The 18,081-nt window shown below is 32.0% G+C and overlaps 1 protein-coding gene across 1 annotated transcript; it reads left to right on the plus strand.

Annotated features, from left to right (window-relative positions):
• The first annotated feature begins 12,545 nt into the window (after positions 1-12,545).
• On the plus strand, positions 12,546-17,805 carry Nhe1 (Na[+]/H[+] hydrogen exchanger 1). The gene is made up of 2 exons (XM_075296821.1): positions 12,546-13,544; positions 13,872-17,805. The coding sequence occupies exons 1-2, from the start codon at positions 12,709-12,711 to the stop codon at positions 15,154-15,156; spliced, it is 2,121 nt and encodes a 706-aa protein (XP_075152936.1). The 5' UTR covers positions 12,546-12,708; the 3' UTR covers positions 15,157-17,805.
• Positions 17,806-18,081: the final 276 nt, after the last annotated feature.

Raw genomic sequence — 18,081 nt, forward strand, 5'->3', positions numbered from 1 at the left:
AAATATAGGCTAAGACTTATTTAGATGATTTAGCATCATTGGTTTAAAGTTTTTTTGGAATTAAGAAAATATTTTGTACTTCGAAGTAGCCGTCATAATTTGGATTTTTAAACTGGCATTTGTTTGTACGTGAATAGCTTTATTAATATACCGGGAAAATATAATGAAAATTCGATAAATGAGATCTGTATCCTAATTTTAATTTTATAGATCCTAGATTTAAGGCCACCAATGTGGTATCACAATGGACTGAATAGCCTAAGTGTGCCTGATACATCGGGCTGCCACCTAACCTAACCCAACCTAGATTAAAAGCCAGATGGGTCGCAAAAAAATTTCCTTATTTTAAAGAACCCGCATCTTTGGCACGGAATCAATACCAAAATCCTTAAAGGAAGGTCAAAATCTTTGAATCGAAGTAAACTTTTTTTTGTGTACCTAGAGTTGCCAGATAGTACCCGATATAACACCGATTTAGTATGTTTTCGCTACACTGAAAAAAGCTTGTCAGGTTCGAGCCAAAGAAGCGGTGAATTCAAGTAAGGATACATTTAAAACATAATTCTCTCCGATATAACACAGATTTAGTATGTTTTCGCTACACTGAAAAAAGCTTGTCAGGTTCGAGCCAAAGAAGCGGTGAATTCAAGTAAGGATACATTTAAGACATAACTCTCTTTTAAATTTGAATTTCACGAACAAATTTGAATTTATTCGCTTTTTTCTCAAAATGTAGACTCAACTTCAAGTAGAAATTATGCTTTGTTTCAAGTAAAAGTCGTCTTTAAAATAAAGAATTTAAGAAATCTTCTGTTTTTTTTGAACGCTGTTTTGCTTTGTAGTCAAGATGCATTCATATTTTAAGAACAAAAAATCTTTGGAAATGGATCAACAGCAGGAGCGGCACTAGACTTGGTATGTATGGAAGGCACCGGTCTCTATAACATCCCAGTAAAAAAAATTGGAAGTTGTTCCATAAACATTTCTTTTAAAGCCCATCCCAGAATCCACCATCGAGTTTTTTCAATTTCGGACGCAGTCCTTTTGGACAAGTCCACAAACATTTCTTCTAAAGTGCATCGTGGGATCCCCCAATGATTTTTTTCCACTTCCGATGCAGTCCTTTTGGACAAGTGCACAAACATTTCATCTAAAGCGCATCTTGGGATCCCCCAATGATTTTTTTCTACTTCCGATGCAGTCCTTGTGGACAAGTTTTAGAAAGAAAGCAATCAGGCTATTTTAAGTGCAAATTTTGGAAAATTAAATTTTACAAAAAAAATAGAAAACTAATAAAAAAAATAGAAATCTAATAAAAAAAATAAAAAAAATAATAATAAAATAAAGAAATTTCATCCCCGCTGGGATTTGAACCTGTGACGATGCATAACATAAAAAAAAAATTTAGAAAAATATTTGATAAAAAAATTGCCGCTGGTGAGATTTGAACCTGCATTTCTTATTTTTTCGTTCATACTAATAAAGAAAATCTCGACAAGCAATTAGAATGTTATTCCTTGGTGTCGTATCGATCATATCACAAAATTTGAATTGACCTTTCGACGCTTTATGTTCAATGGCGTTTGTGGCTGAGTGTGCTAAGGCGTTCTGTTATGGTGCCATCAAACCCAGGTTCAATCCCTGGTCGGAGCGAAAAAATTCTTCAAATTGTAAAAAATTAGATAATTAGGAAAATAATAGTGTAATAAAAAAATATGGTTGAAAAAAAAAATGAAATTGGAACATTTTTTTTTTCGCGTTTTAAATTTCTTCATTCAAATTAACTTCCAGGGCACAACTTCTAAAGCAATGCAAAGGATCCAAAAAGGGAGTACTTCCGTCCTATGACAATCCCATGTAAAATTCATTGGAGATGATCCAAGTTTGCACTATCACAGATTGGAGATCCAAACTACTTTTTTGGAAGCTCTTTTTATGCTGGGATGGGGTTGTCATTCAAAGGGTAAATTTGCACATTAAGACACTACTTGGGCCCATTCCAAGGGACATGGAATATGTTGAAAAATTGATTATTCTAATGACCGCATTTCTGTAAGTGTGTAGATCCAATAATAGTTTAATATCAAGAGTAGAGAATATAGAAATAAATTATATGAAATTTTAAGCAAGTTTTTACAAATGAAGTACACAATTTTACTAAATGCGAAAATAGTTCAATTTTGTTTTACTAAAATGAGTAAATCGAATAATTCAAACAGAAAAAAATCTAAGGTTACTTGATATATACACGCAAAAAAATAATTCTTTCCTCCCAAACGAAATTTTAGACAAACAAAGTTCGTTTCTCATTAGCTTTTCGTTGAAAGGAAGTGTATTTGGAAGAAAAGTATATACTTTTTGTGATAAACGTTTATTCTTTTCCAGGATGTAAAAACAATTTCATAAAGACTAACTCAAAAAAAAAAATTCTGGCTAATTGCATTTTCCCTCACACCTTTCTCACTTCCACGAAGTTTTTTAGTTCTTAGCACTTTTTTCTGTAATACAAACAATGTAGAAGAAATTATAAGATTTTATAAATTTTGAGCTATGTAGCCGTTATTGTCATCAATAGACAATTACCCATATAAGTTATATTTATATAGCATAGCTTGCGGCGCCCACGAGCCGATTAAACAAAGTTTATTTAACAGAAAAATACATTTAGTTGGGCACCGTGGAACAGCGGTTGCTACGTCCGACTTGCATGCCAAGGGTAGTGGGTTCGATCTCTGCTTCGACCAAAGTTTTTTTCGGAAAAATGTTCAACATTACATTCTACTATATTAAATTTTTACTAGCTGATAGCCTAAGTAGCTAATGCTAGATTTTTCTCTATTATTCTTATATTTACTATAAGTTTAATAAATAAATAAATAAATAAATAAACTTTTACTATGAACTGTAAAATGTGTCTTATTAAAAACCTAAAGTCAGAAAAGAACAGTGTTTGATATAATCGAAATGGACTGTGTTGACGGTTCAAAAATAATTTTTTTTTTATTAAAAAAATAAACATTTTGTAACAAACGAATATTTTTGGTGATAAAAGTGTATACTTTTCGAAGCAAAAACTCTAACAAAAGAAAAACGTTTTCGGCACACGTTTTCCAAACGTTTTTTTTCTTTGCCTGTAAAAGGAACAGACTATTTTAACATTTCTTTAACAATGCCTGCCTAAAATTAGAAATTTTATTTAAATTTTACTTGTCGTGAACTTTGTATAGCATTGACGACATTTTACAAAATTCCTTCACAATAAATATTAAAAAAAAATATATATTATTTGCCCAATTTTTTAAAATCGACTAAACTATGCCTCAATATGTGAATCGAGAGATCATCCTCAGTCACTAATCACGAATTGCTTACTTCAAGATTTAGAGGTAGCTGTTCAATTATAAATAATATAATTTTAATTTTCAGATTTTTATTATATTCATCTGCCTGCTAAATAACATCACTAATTAAAAAATAATAATATAATAATAGACAATTTTGTCACCAGGCTCTACATTTATTTGAAATAAAATAGAAAAAAAATATTATCTACCGTATCCGGCCATTGATTATAAACATCACGCGCTCTAGGATCAGACAACTAATAAAATAAAATTAAAAGAGATAGAGCTTTTATGACGTTATTAGGCATCTGCATGTGTGTACATATATACTTATATGTCATGTATATACTTACTTATATATTGGTACTATGTATTTGCTAAAATAAAGTGATATCTCAAAGTGTGAAATAGTGTATGTGTGTGGTGTATTTAAACCCTAAAAATTGATGCGAGCATTGAGGTCGGAAACATGGAGTGGATTTGGGCCAACACTAAAAGTCGATTTGTTTAGATTTTCAAAATAATCCAAAGTCGAATTTAACGATTTCAACTTTTCTTTGCTGTTTAATAAAACAGTCGATTTATAACTAAAATAATCTTAGCTCTATTGTTTTTTATTTTATATGATCATATTTTCATTTATTGCATTCTTCAGCAATTGAAGTGATGCGCATTTCTTCTATGTGATCATATACGAAATTTGTTGAGCATTAAAGATCTTGACAATATATTTTAATAGAATTTAATAGAATTGCGATAAGACAAAGGCATCTTATCGGTTTTAATTTTTCAAAATAATAAAGTACTAATGAATATATGCATGTATGTATAAGCAGCAAATATAGCTTCGGAATTTTATAGTTTTATTCTGTAACATTTTCCATCGATCGCTAAGGAATTAAAGAAATCTCGTTATAACCTACACCAATGTGTGGTCGATCTGCCTGAAAATTTGTGCCTGATATAAAAGAAGAACAACGATTGAGACCATTTTCCAAAGGGTTTTCTTTGTATGTGTTTTTTTTTTTTTATTTAATTCAAAGATTTTGGTACACTCAGAAAGAGTGAACCCCCTAGGTTCCTAAATCCAATTTAACTCTATTTTAATTCATGGAATTATTATGGTTAGAGAAACTTTCCTCGACCTTTAATCTTTAAATGCACAAGATCGCCGATTCCTCCAAAAAAATATAATATGCAAAATGGTAAATAAAGAACATTTAGATACCACATTTAAAAAAAATATTTGTTCTTTTTTTTTAAACAGTGTTTTTATCTTAAAAAAACAGTCCGCTAAGCTAAGCTTTTATTTACAAATAAACAATTTGATTTAATTAGAGACTAGAGATATTTTAAAACTACACAGTATATTTTACCCACATTACATTCATCTCTCGTAAATATTATTTAACTTCCAATTTGTAGTTTTTTGAATTTTTGGTAAAAATTTGATTTTTAATTTTGACTGCAGATTACTCAGAAGTACAACAAATTTTCCAGAAAAAAACATATTTTTAGAAACACGTTATGATGTATTAAATACAACAAACTTGATTTCATAAAATTCGGTCAAAATTTTAAGACGTAAGCATTTTTTTAATTGTATCATTTAAGGGTTAATACGTTTTTGCGTACGTTAGTTAAATTACTTAAAAAAAGTAAAAAAAAAAAAAACAAGTATATATGGCCGTAAGTTCGGCCAGGCCGAAGCTTATGTACCTTCCACCATGGATTGCGTAGACACTTCTACTAAAGACTGTCATCCACAATCGAATTACTTGGGTTGCGGTATCACTTGTCGATGGTAAAGTATCTTAAAACTTCCTAACACCGTCTTCTAAATTGCAAGGTAGTCCATATGTAGTATATATTAAACTAAAAAAGGCCGATTAAATACGTATATAATTAAGTTTGACAAAATTTTCTATAGAAATAAAATTTTGATAAAAGTTTCTATAGAAATAAAATTTTGATAAAAGTTTCTATAGAAATAAAATTTTGACAAAATAACATTTTGACCACATTTTCTATAGAAGTAAAATTTGGACAAATTTTTCTATAGAAATAAAATTTTGCAAAAATTTTCTATAGAAATAACATTTTGACAAAATTTTCTATAGAAATAAAATTTTGACAAAATTTTCTATAGAAATAACATTTTAACAAAATTTTCTATAGAAATAAAATTTTGACAAATTTTTCAAGAGAATTAAAATTTTGACAACATTCTCTATAGAATTAAAATTTTGACAACATTTTCTATAGAAATAAAATTTTGCCTAAATTTTCTATAGAAATCAAATTTGACAAAATTTTCTATAGGAATAAAATTTTGACAACATTTTCCATAAAAACAAAATTTTGACAAAATTTTCCATAAAAACAAAATTTTCTATAAAAATAAAATTTTGGTAGATTATTTTTGGCTCGAGTGGCAACCATGATTATGAACCGATATGGACCAATTTTTGTGTGACTGGGGATCGGCTATATATAACTATAGACCTATATGGACCAATTTTGGCATGATTATTAGCGGTCATACACTAACACCACGTTGCAAATTTCAACCGAATCGGAAGAATTTTGCTCCTCCAAGAGGTTCCGGAGGTCAAATCTTGGGATCGATTTATATGGTGGCTATATATAATTATGGACCGATATGGACCAATTCTTGCGTGTTTGTTAGAGACCATATGCTGACACTACATACCAAATTTCAACTGGATCGGATGAATTTTGCTCCTCTAAGAGGCTCCGGAGTTCAAATCTGGGGATCGGTTTATATGGGGGCTATATATAATTATGGACCGATATGGACCAATTTTTACATGGTTGTTAGAGACCATATACTTAATATGCATATATGAAATATGCTACTTTTATAGGCTCCGCAAGCCAAATCTGGGGATCCGTTTATATGGGGGCTATACGTAAAAGTGGACCGATATGACCCATTTGCAATACCATCCGACCTACATCAATAACAACTACTTGTGCCAAGTTTGAAATCGATAGCTTGTTTCGTTCGGAAGTTAGCGTGATTTCAACAGACGGACGGACGGCCGGACGGGCATGCTTAGATCGACGGAATGACAAAGTTAATATACCCCCCATCCTATGGTGGAGGGTATAACACCTAAATGAAGCATACAGATATAATAAATTTGTTCAGAATTTATCTGATTCTATTCCCTTTTTAAATATCCTCAAAATAAGACTTAGCCAATATTTTAATATGTCCTCAATATTGTATTTAAAAAGCGATTACGCCATTTTTTCATTCAATAAATTGTATTGAACTAAGACCCCCCACCAATATGCAAGAACTCCATGCCCAGCAAATATGCACCATAGTAAATATTGTGATTTCGAAAGGCCATTTGCATAACAAATTTTCTTTAGAGTAGACATGTACACTGAAAAAAATATTGTCGTGAGGTCAAAGATTTCATGCCTTTAAAATACGAATGCAAATTTAGCTTAGAATAGAAGACGCCTTTCTCTAAGATAAAGTTTTTTTCCTTGTCCAAAAGTCGATAAACTTTTCACTGAAGTTGTATTGTCCTTATAACTAAGTGATTTCACTTAAAAATGGGTATAATAACATGAAAGAAAAAATGTTTGGGCTAAGGTCAACTTGACTGTAATAATAAAGAAAAATTATTTAAATTTAAGAAATTGTCTTTAAATTTGTTGTCTTTTTCTATCTTGACTACAAAGCAAAAAATCGTTCAAATATAGGACATGTTTTCAACACTTTATTTTAAAGACGTTTTTTACGTGAGACATAGCATAAACTCTTTTTGAAGTCGAGTCTTAATTTGGAATATAAAGTTGTCGTTAACTCGTTTTTAAAGGACTTTGATATCATATGAAGAAAAAATGCTGAAAAAGGGAAAAAATAAAATTTGCTTCCTAGAAACAAGTACACAAACCCCAAATTTAAAAGAGAATTGTGCCTTAAAAGTATCCTTACTAGTATTCTCCGCTTCTTTATCTCGGTATCAATACCAACATTTTTAAAGTAAAGACAAAATCTTTGGAACCGGACATGCTTTTTTTCAGTGTATATCTTGAATCATTTATATTAAACCCTTAAGTTAAGTTTTTTATCCCCAATTAGCTAACCTGACCATAATGATATTTTTTGTGGAAATTCTCACAAGTCAATGGTTTTGGTATACATTTCAAACTCGTGTTCTTTAGCTTACATGTGTGCCATATGATTAGCTAATGGTGACATTCATTCACTTTCCAATTATATCAAATTGCGGTGAATTGAGACTTTGAAAATGAAAAGAAGTTCATTATATTGTCAAAATGTCATTAAACTTTATAGTTAAGAAATAAAGAAACTATCTATATAATTTAGCTTACAAAAAGCCACATGCACTCAAAAAAAAAACTTACTTAAATACAAATTCATTCGTTTAAGGATTTTACTATTTATTCCCGTCTTCTTCAATATAGTGATATTTTCAGGAAGTCAATTTCAAGATTTCACGTCGCTTTTTAGTATCACGATCAAAATATTCGTGGAGGATTTTTAAAAGCGATTCATATTTTCGAAAGATCAAACTTTCAGCATAAAAAATTTCTTTGTATTAATTTTTCTTTGCCGTAAATAGAAATCTTTTTTGATATTAGATTATTGTTCGAGCTTTCTTTGTAAAAAGACAATGACTTTCAGAACAATAGTGATGACAAACAATTTTTGGTATATTTTTCCATGACGTTTGACGATTCTTATAGCGACACTTAGGAGTCTATGCAAGTGATAAGGATAAATCAATCTTTGAAATGCTGGCAGGGATATTGAAATTCGAAAAAGTGTTCTCCAATCTACATACGAGTACATCAGAGTATGTAGCCAAACAAAACATATTCCGCACATTGGTTTGTGGCCACATACATAAAACTACGTTTGAAATTTTAGGCAAATCATATGAAAACTGTAAAGGATTAAATATACTTTAGTACAAGTTGTCGAATTGGTCCAATTTTTGGCCAGCGTGTAGATTTTTCGACGCTAAACACAACATGTCGGAAAGGCCTATTTTCGGAGTTAGTATCCAAGGCACATAATTTTCCTAAAAGTAATATATATTGTATCCAAATAGGTAATAAAAAATTCATATAAAAAACTTCATAACCATGGGCCCGGAGAATTCCTGGGTCCTTCAAAATTTTGACCCTTTCTCAATATGGTCTCATATTAAAAAAATTGAGAACATTGCGAATTCGATGGAGACATTGGTCAATAAATTATAAATAAGAGTGTTATGGCAACATTTGGGAAAATCGGGCGATACATTTATGTATATGAGAGCTATATATAAATATGAACCGATAGAGTAGACATGTACACTGAAAAAAATATTGTCGTGAGGTCAAATATTTCATGCCTTTAAAATACGAATGCAAATTTAGCTTAGCATAGAAGACGCCTTTCTCTAAGATAAAGTTTTTTTCCTTGTCCAAAAGTCGATAAACTTTTCACTGAAGTTGTATTGTCCTTATAACTAAGTGATTTCACTTAAAAATGGGTATCATAACATGAAAGAAAAAATGTTTGGGCTAAGGTCAACTTGACTGTAATAATTCAGAAAAAATATTTAAATTTAAGAAATTGTCTTTAAATTCGTTGTCTTTTTCTATCTTGACTACAAAGCAAAAAATCGTTCAAATATAGGACAATATGGTACTCATATTAAAAAAATTGAGAACATTGCGAATTCGATGGAGACATTGGTCAATAAATTATAAATAAGAGTGTTATGGCAACATTTGGGAAAATCGGGCGATACATTTATGTATATGAGAGCTATATATAAATATGAACCAATTTGGATATTTTGCTTGATATTACCGAAGATAAACTTGTGCTAAATTTGAGTAAGATTGGTTCATAAATGGGGGGATTGTGGTCAACAATAAGGTAAGTACGGCCAAATTTTGGATAATAAGGTGATACAGATATATGGGAGCTATATTTAAATCTGAACCGATGGATCAAATTTTGCATACTTAACGGATGGTGAATTCGATTACTTTGTGCCAAATTTGACAATGATCGGTTAGTAAAGGGTGATTCTTTTGAGGTTAGGATTTTCATGCATTAGTATTTGACAGATCACGTGGGATTTCAGACATGGTGTCAAAGAGAAAGATGCTCAGTATGCTTTGACATTTCATCATGAATAGACTTACTAACGAGCAACGCTTGCAAATCATTGAATTTTATTACCAAAATCAGTGTTCGGTTCATTTCATCATTGAATTTTATTACCAAAATCAGTGTTCGGTTCATTTCTGGTTGAATGGCTACGTAAATAAGCAAAATGGACGCATTTGGAGTGAAGAGCAACCAGAAGCCGTTCAAGAACTGCCCATGCATCCCGAAAAATGCACTGTTTGGTGTGGTTTGTACGCTGGTGGAATCATTGGACCGTATTTTTTCAAAGATGCTGTTGGACGCAACGTTACGGTGAATGGCGATCGCTATCGTTCGATGCTAACAAACTTTTTGTTGCCAAAAATGGAAGAACTGAACTTGGTTGACATGTGGTTTCAACAAGATGGCGCTACATGCCACACAGCTCGCGATTCTATGGCCATTTTGAGGGAAAACTTCGGAGAACAATTCATCTCAAGAAATGGACCGGTAAGTTGGCCACCAAGATCATGCGATTTGACGCCTTTAGACTATTTTTTGTGGGGCTACGTCAAGTCTAAAGTCTACAGAAATAAGCCAGCAACTATTCCAGCTTTGGAAGACAACATTTCCGAAGAAATTCGGGCTATTCCGGCCGAAATGCTCGAAAAAGTTGCCCAAAATTGGACTTTCCGAATGGACCACCTAAGACGCAGCCGCGGCAAATATCTTCTCTCCGGTTAACTGAAAAACTTTCAACTAACCTAACTGGCATATGGAATATATAGGCAAGATGACAGATATGACCATAGATCGATTTAAAAGTTCGTTAGCTAACGTATCACTAACGAAGCTTCATGAAAATGACCGTTAAACGAATTATTAACGATAAAATTAAAAAATGGCTATTTTAGCGAAATAATGTGAACTGTGGCAAAGTAGATTTGTTCACTGCAAATTCTATGTTCATTACTGTAAATAAACTGCTTCACCAGATCTATCTCACAAAGGAGCGTTACATTTAGACACCGGCCGTGTTCAGTCGTGGGGAGTTCTTTCCACGAGAAATATATCTGATATTTGGCTCCATCTTCGATATGATAACAGGTTGGCTGATAAGTCCCCGGTCTAACAAAGAAAAACACATTTTTTTTGTCAAAATTCGTTTTTATTATTCAACATAGTTCCCTTCAAGAGCGATACAACGATTATAACGACTTTCCAATTTTTGATACCATTTTGGTAGTACTCCTTCGGTTTTTCCTCAAAATACAGTGCGTTGTCTTGGTGGAACAACACTTTTTTCTTCTTCATATGGGGCCGTTTTTCCGCGATTTCGACCTTCAAACTCTCCAATAACGCCATATAATAGTCACTGTTGATGTTTTTTCCCTTCTCAAGATAATCGATAAAAATTATTCCATGCGCATCCCAAAAAACAGAGGCCATTACTTTGCCAGCGGACTTTTGAGTCTTTCCACGCTTCGGAGACGGTTCACTGGTCGCTGTCCACTCAGCCGACTGTCGATTGGACTCAGGAGTTTAGTGATGGAGCCATGTTTCATCCATTGTCACATATCGACGGAAAAACTCGGGTGTATTACGAGTTAACAGCTGCAAACACCGCTCAGAAACACGTTGTTGTTTTTGGTCAAATGTGAGCTCGCGCGGCACCCATTTTGCACAGAGCTTCCGCATATCCAAATATTGATGAATGATATGACAAACACGTTCCATTGATATCTTTAAGGCCTCTGCTATCTCGATCAACTTCATTTTACGACCATTCAAAATCATTTTGTGGATTTTTTTGATGTTTTCGTCGGTAACCACCTCTTTCGGGCGTCCACTGCGTTCACCGTCCTCCGTGCTCATTTCACCACGCTTGAATTTTGCATTCCAATCAATTATTGTTGATTTCCCTGGGGCAGAGTCCGGAAACTCATTATCAAGCCAAGTATTTGCCTCCACCGTATTTTTTCTCTTCAGAAAACAGTATTGTATCAAAACACGAAATTCCTTTTTTTTAATTTTTTCACAATAACAAAAGTAGCTTCACAAAAGACGCTCTATCTCACAAACTAATTGACTTACAGACGTCAAATATTGACACGAATCATTTTAAGGTTGGTGCTAAAAATAATATGCATTCAATACTAGCGACACCATCTATGTGTCAGACCGGGGACGTATCAGCCAACCTGTTATAAGCAATATAGGATGTGAGGGACAATTCTAGCCGAAGATCATGAAGAATCATCTAAATTCGCAACGGTAATAGGCCTTTTTTCAATTTTGAAAACGTTCGCAGATTCCTTTGATATTTCCCACTATATTGAAAAAATATTTAAAGTAAATATTTTTTGTCTTATCGTTTTTAGATTCAAATTAAATTAATTTTTTTTTTAGTTTTTCCAAGCAGTTTCTATAGGAACCTGTGACAGCCTACTCTCTAAAACTTTTTTGTAAGTAGAAATATTTTAAGTATATAAGTGATACAAAGTGTAATTATAATGAAAAAATCAGCTCGACCGGCATTCTGGCAAAAAAGGAATAATCGGCCTTCGGCGTCAAGAGCCCGATTAACCGAAGCCGAAGCTTTTTGTATAATTTATGTCATATTGAATTGTCCCTGTGTTGAATTTGTCTCAGTCAAAACACCCAATACAAATAAAACGTAAAAAAATAATAATAAATCCTTGTTTGTCATTATAATATCAAACTATTGAATGTTGAATACTGAAAAGCTTTTTAGTTTTATGCCCTTGTTGAAATAATAAGCTAATATTGAATTAAAACACTCCAAATTTCTTTAATTACAAATTATTGCTTTTTTGCTGAACATCGACTTCGGCTACGGCCACAAAACCCGCTTCGGTCGAGCTCTAACCCTCACATTAAGACGATAAGATTTTTCAAACAAAATGACCGTTACACAATTAACCACATTACTGTTTATTGGAGTAGAGTAACCATATGTAAAATAATTTCACAACTTTTGTGAAGTCAGCTGTTTTTTGACCAATGTGCTGTAATTGTCACAATCTGTCAATCTGTCTGTTTTTGGTTTTTCTTGTTGACGGAAAATGAGTAACAATTCCATTTTTTAATAGAAAGGAACATTCGTGAACAATTTTCTTTGGAAAGAAAATTGCTTGGAGTTGCAGTCATAAGAATAATTAAGTTTTTAAATTTATATGGGCAAATATGGAAAAACGAAGTACAAAAATTTTAGCATTTGTTTTGCTGATAACGTTGGTCAGTTTCTTCACGATAAGGGCAGAGGAACAGAAACAACAGCAACAACAATCGCCTTCCAGCGGGGGCTTAGCCAATTCTAATGACGTATCTGCTTCAGTGGGTTTCGTGAAACCCGATGGCAATAGTGGCAATCCACAAAATTCCACAATTTCCAGCAATTCAGCACAAACAGGAAATGCCAACAACAACAATCTAAATAAACCACAAGAAAAAGTCAACAGCACAGCATCTACGGAGAACAGCAGTAGGATTGCCAATCCTAGTAGTTCTGCGGTAACATCCAATAACAATTCAAGCACAATACCATCGCCATCTCCCCCAGCCGCGAATATCACACAAAATGATACAAAAACCGTTACCGAACCTCCTTTGCCGGATCATCATGCCGTCGAGCAGGAACATAACTCATCGCTTTCTTTATTCTTCGTGATATGTGTTATTATGCTAGGCATATTGTTGATACATTCAATGCTACAGACTGGATTCCAATATTTACCTGAGTCTATTGTTGTAGTATTCCTTGGAGCATTGATTGGTCTCTTACTTAAGGTGATGTCCGGTGAAAATGCCAGTTGGAAACGTGAAGAGGTCTTCTCGCCTACTGGCTTCTTTTTGGTTTTATTGCCTCCTATTATATTTGAGTCTGGCTATAATCTACATAAGGGTAACTTTTTCCAAAATATTGGCTCTATTTTGGTTTTTGCCATTGTGGGCACAACAATTTCTGCTTTGGTAATAGGCGCTGGTATTTATTTGCTGGGTATGGCAGAGGTAGCATATCGGTAAGTGTTATGGAATGTATGCTTAATAAAAATATCATTAAGATATGGTTGTCGTTAATTTCACTTCCACGGCAGAGTGTCTTTCTGTAAGATCTTTTGTCAAAAAATTAAGATTCATCTTTCAATTCAATTTGCAATATAACTTAACAACAATTTTATTTTTCATTGTGATGTTGGCTTAAGCTAGCTAACTCAGGAGTTTTGTTTTCATAATAGTCGTAGTTAATATTTATTGGTAAAGATTGATTTCCATAATTTTTAAATATTTTGTACGTTTTTTCAATATAAATTCAGACTTAATTACCTAACCCAAACTTTTCATTTCAGTTTAAATTTCTCCGAATCCTTCGCTTTTGGCTCACTTATTTCTGCGGTTGATCCCGTTGCTACTGTGGCCATATTTCATGCTCTCGATGTTGATCCCATACTTAACATGTTGGTGTTTGGCGAAAGTATTCTCAACGATGCAATTTCTATTGTCCTAACCACAACTGTTACTCAATCTGCAAACAGTCCACTTTATGCTAAAATGACAACAGGTGAGGCCATATTTTCGGCATTGAAAACATTTTGCGAAATGTTTTTTGCTTCGGCCGGTATTGGAGTTATATTTGCTTTAATTTCGGCTCTACTCCTAAAGCACATAGATCTAAGAAAGCATCCATCATTGGAATTTGCCATTATGTTAATGTTTACTTATGCTCCATATGTCTTAGCTGAGGGTATACATTTAAGTGGTATTATGGCTATATTATTCTGTGGCATTGTTATGTCACATTACACTCATTTTAACTTATCTACCGTAACGCAAATCACAATGCAACAAACTATGCGAACTTTGGCTTTTATAGCGGAGACATGCGTTTTTGCCTATTTGGGCTTGGCTATATTCTCGTTTAAACATCAGGTGGAATTGTCATTTGTAATATGGTCAATGGTTTTATGTTTAATTGGTAGGGCTTGTAACATCTTTCCACTGGCCTATTTGGTGAATAAATTTCGCGAACATAAGATTACCAATAAAATGCAATTTATAATGTGGTTCTCAGGCCTGAGAGGGGCAATTTCCTATGCTTTGTCATTGCATTTAGATTTGTCAAGTGATGAGACGAGACATGTAATTATAACCACCACATTAATTATAGTATTATTCACCACGTTAGTTTTTGGAGGGTCAACTATGCCATTACTGAAATATTTAAAACCCGGTAAAAAACGTCGTGCCAGATCAAGAGGTAGTTCATCATCGGCATCATCGCGAACCCGTAGTAATTCACGTAAACGTTCTAAATCTATATCACTGTCAAAGACAAGGGAATGGGGCCAAGCTATTGATTCCGAGCATTTGTCTGAACTCACAGAAGAGGAAGATGTTTCATTTGCACAAACACGTATAGCAGGATTTGGACGTTTAGATAGGAAATATTTTATACCATTCTTTACACGACGTTTTAATAGTCAAGAATTGCATGAATGTAAATCACAAATGGCCGATTTGACAAATAAATGGTATCAGGCCATTAGAGTAAGTCCCCTGGATTCAGATGAATCTGATGAAGAAATGGGTTTGTCAGCGAGTACAAGTCAAAGTACTTTGAATGCTAGGACATAGAAAGGGAAGAAAATGAAAAATCAGTTTCTTAAGATCTAGCAAGGGTGGGTGTGAGGATTTTTGGTAGTTTGCTCAAATTTGTAATGCTTATTGTTTTAGGGGTACCTATTCAAAGATAAATTGATAGATCTCTAAAAAAATTCATAGTTTCAAAATTTCTCAATATTTGTTAATTTGCAACAGAATTTTTCATTACTTTATATTATCCAAAAGGGTTAAATTTGTTTTGTCTTGCAAAACCCAACCATTCTTCTAATTATTATTGTGCAAATGTAGTTAATAAATTTGATCATTTTTAGATTTTTATATCAGATTATGCCTAATTGATTTATGTTATATCAGATTATGCCTAATTGATTTATCTGTGCTGTGAATGGTTAGAATCGAAATCAAACATTCGTAATACCAACTAATTTTTGTAAATAAGATTTTGATAGTTGGCATACAATTTGAACGTCTTTTGTTTTAGAGATTTTTAAATTAGGAAGTTTACATAAAAGATAAATTAAAAAATATCACTTTTCCTAGTTTAGCGCAATTTGCTCAAATTTGCAACAATATCACTTCACTTATCCCATTTTATATCTTACTATTGTGCAATAAAACCAAATGTAGTTAGTAAATGTTATTGTGTGTAGACTTTTTTTTATCAGATTATGTTTAGTTAATTTATCAGTGCTGTGCAAATGTCAGAATCGTTACAAAATGAAACAATCCTAATATCAGCTAAATTTTGTAAATATGTACTCACAAATATTTTTCAAATTTATCAATTAATGAAATGAGGTGGTAATGGGTATTTCATTAATATTCTATTATAGAAAAATTATATAGTTCTTTAATCCCATAATATGTCTCTCTTTCGTCTTGCCTCCATGACAATAATGCTAAATGATTTACCCCATTGTCTATCACTGGAGGCAGCCCAAGTCATAAAGATATCAGATTTAAAATAATTGGATACAGAGTAACATAATTAATACGTTCCAACATCATGTGAAACTTTTCCATTTTCTCCACTCAAAACAAATTTTCAGTTATAACAGCAAAAAATTATAAAAATTAGATGTTTCAGCAGTTTTTGTCTGCTGGAAAAGGGCAAAGATGTATTGTTGCCAAAACAGCAGTATATCTAAATATTCAGTAACACGATTTTTATTGGCTATGTTCTTCCAAGTATGAAAGAATATATGCATATGGTTTATTTCATGTGTTTTTACCCAGGAACTCAGGTAAAAAGTTTGTCAGTTGACACAGCAGAAAATCTTGTTAATTCTTCTGATGTTGGAGGTTAAATAGCAAATTAATATACAATTTTATGAACACTAGTGGCCCAATATCAGATTTGGTTGGGGTAAAATATATAAACAATATGTAATTTTGAGGCTATTGTATTGTATGCGTTTTGTTAACAAGACTTATTTTATAAGCAGACTTAATAATTTATTAATTTTATTTATTTTGTTTTTTAATTCAATTTGTATACAGTGCACTCGCGGTAACGTGAAAACCGCCATAACGTAACGCTGAAAAACATGAAATTTGACCTTTAACGACAATATTTACAATGCCAAATATAATTTCAAATACACTTACGGAATTTTTTAGTGATCTAATTTGGTTTTTTTTTCGTGAATTTTAATTATTAATTTAAATTGTTTTATAATTCCATATCCACTGATATTTTTTCCAATCTCTTTTTTTATTTTTTCATGAATTTACATTAAGTTTTTAATATTACTAATAACGAATATAAAAGACTATCACGCTTGAACGCGTAAAACTCCCGAATATGGCAATGTTTTGTTCTGAAATTGGCTGAAGTTCGCTAACGTGAACTCTCTTGGTTTTAATTAGTTCATGTTACCGCGAGTGCACTGTAATTTGAATTTAACATAAAGTTTCATTTAACAACAAAATAAATAACCTCAGTTATAACTAAAATATATGACTGACTTCAGTATAGTTTCATGCTTAAATTAAATTATTTCATGTTGAATTCAGTTAAAAAAAAACTAGCAATATGATTATATTAATGTAAATGAAATTATACTAAATTAAATGAATATATAAATAGAATTTTGCTTTGATTTGAGTCTGTTAATCATAAATAAGTCAGTTTACTTGCTGTGATTTCTTGTCGGTTTTACCTTGTCAACCCATTCAGGTTAATTACTACGAAAACTCGCAAAATAATATACATACATTCACAGTGATAATATCGCAGTATTTAAAATATTTCTGGAAAATATTTTTAGTGCACAAGATTCGTTTTTAAGATTATAATACAAACACGCTAAGCGTTTCAAACAACCCAATCTATTCGAACCAGCCATTCGATTGTTTCCATTCAATGTTTTGTATTTCTCACAAAGGTTTTATGTATAATAAATACACGCTTTATTATAACAATTTTGCTATGTAAGTCGGCTTTATTTATTTTAATTTGTTTTCAATATTTTTTTTAAAATATATGTTTTTATGTGATCTTTTTTTTTAGAGAATATTAGCTAATGTAAAATAAAACCAACAACAAAAAATAATTATATGTAGTTTTTAAGTAAAACCGAATAAAAAAGAAAATATTTGTTATATATTGTACTAAAAAAGAACCTAATATATCAATAAAGAGTACATAATTGTGCATAACATGGAGTTTTTTTTATGGGAGCTATAAAGACGTTTTGGAGTTGTTTGGAATTCTGTTTAAACCTCCAGAATTTTTTTCTGGTATGTTGGAAAAAATAATTAAATAAAACAAAATAATAAATAATAATTAAGACCGGTACTAAGTTCATGTTGCATATCTGAAGATCGGATATTTTCACGGTTACTTTACTATCTTATATCATCCTTCCAAGTTATGTGGGGTTTTGTAAAGAAAACACGTTTCTTTAATTTTAATTTGCAGTTTTAGATTTGGTT

The sequence above is a fragment of the Haematobia irritans genome, chromosome 2, assembly GCF_050003625.1.
Source record: "Haematobia irritans isolate KBUSLIRL chromosome 2, ASM5000362v1, whole genome shotgun sequence".
Classification (NCBI taxonomy): domain Eukaryota; kingdom Metazoa; phylum Arthropoda; class Insecta; order Diptera; family Muscidae; genus Haematobia; species Haematobia irritans.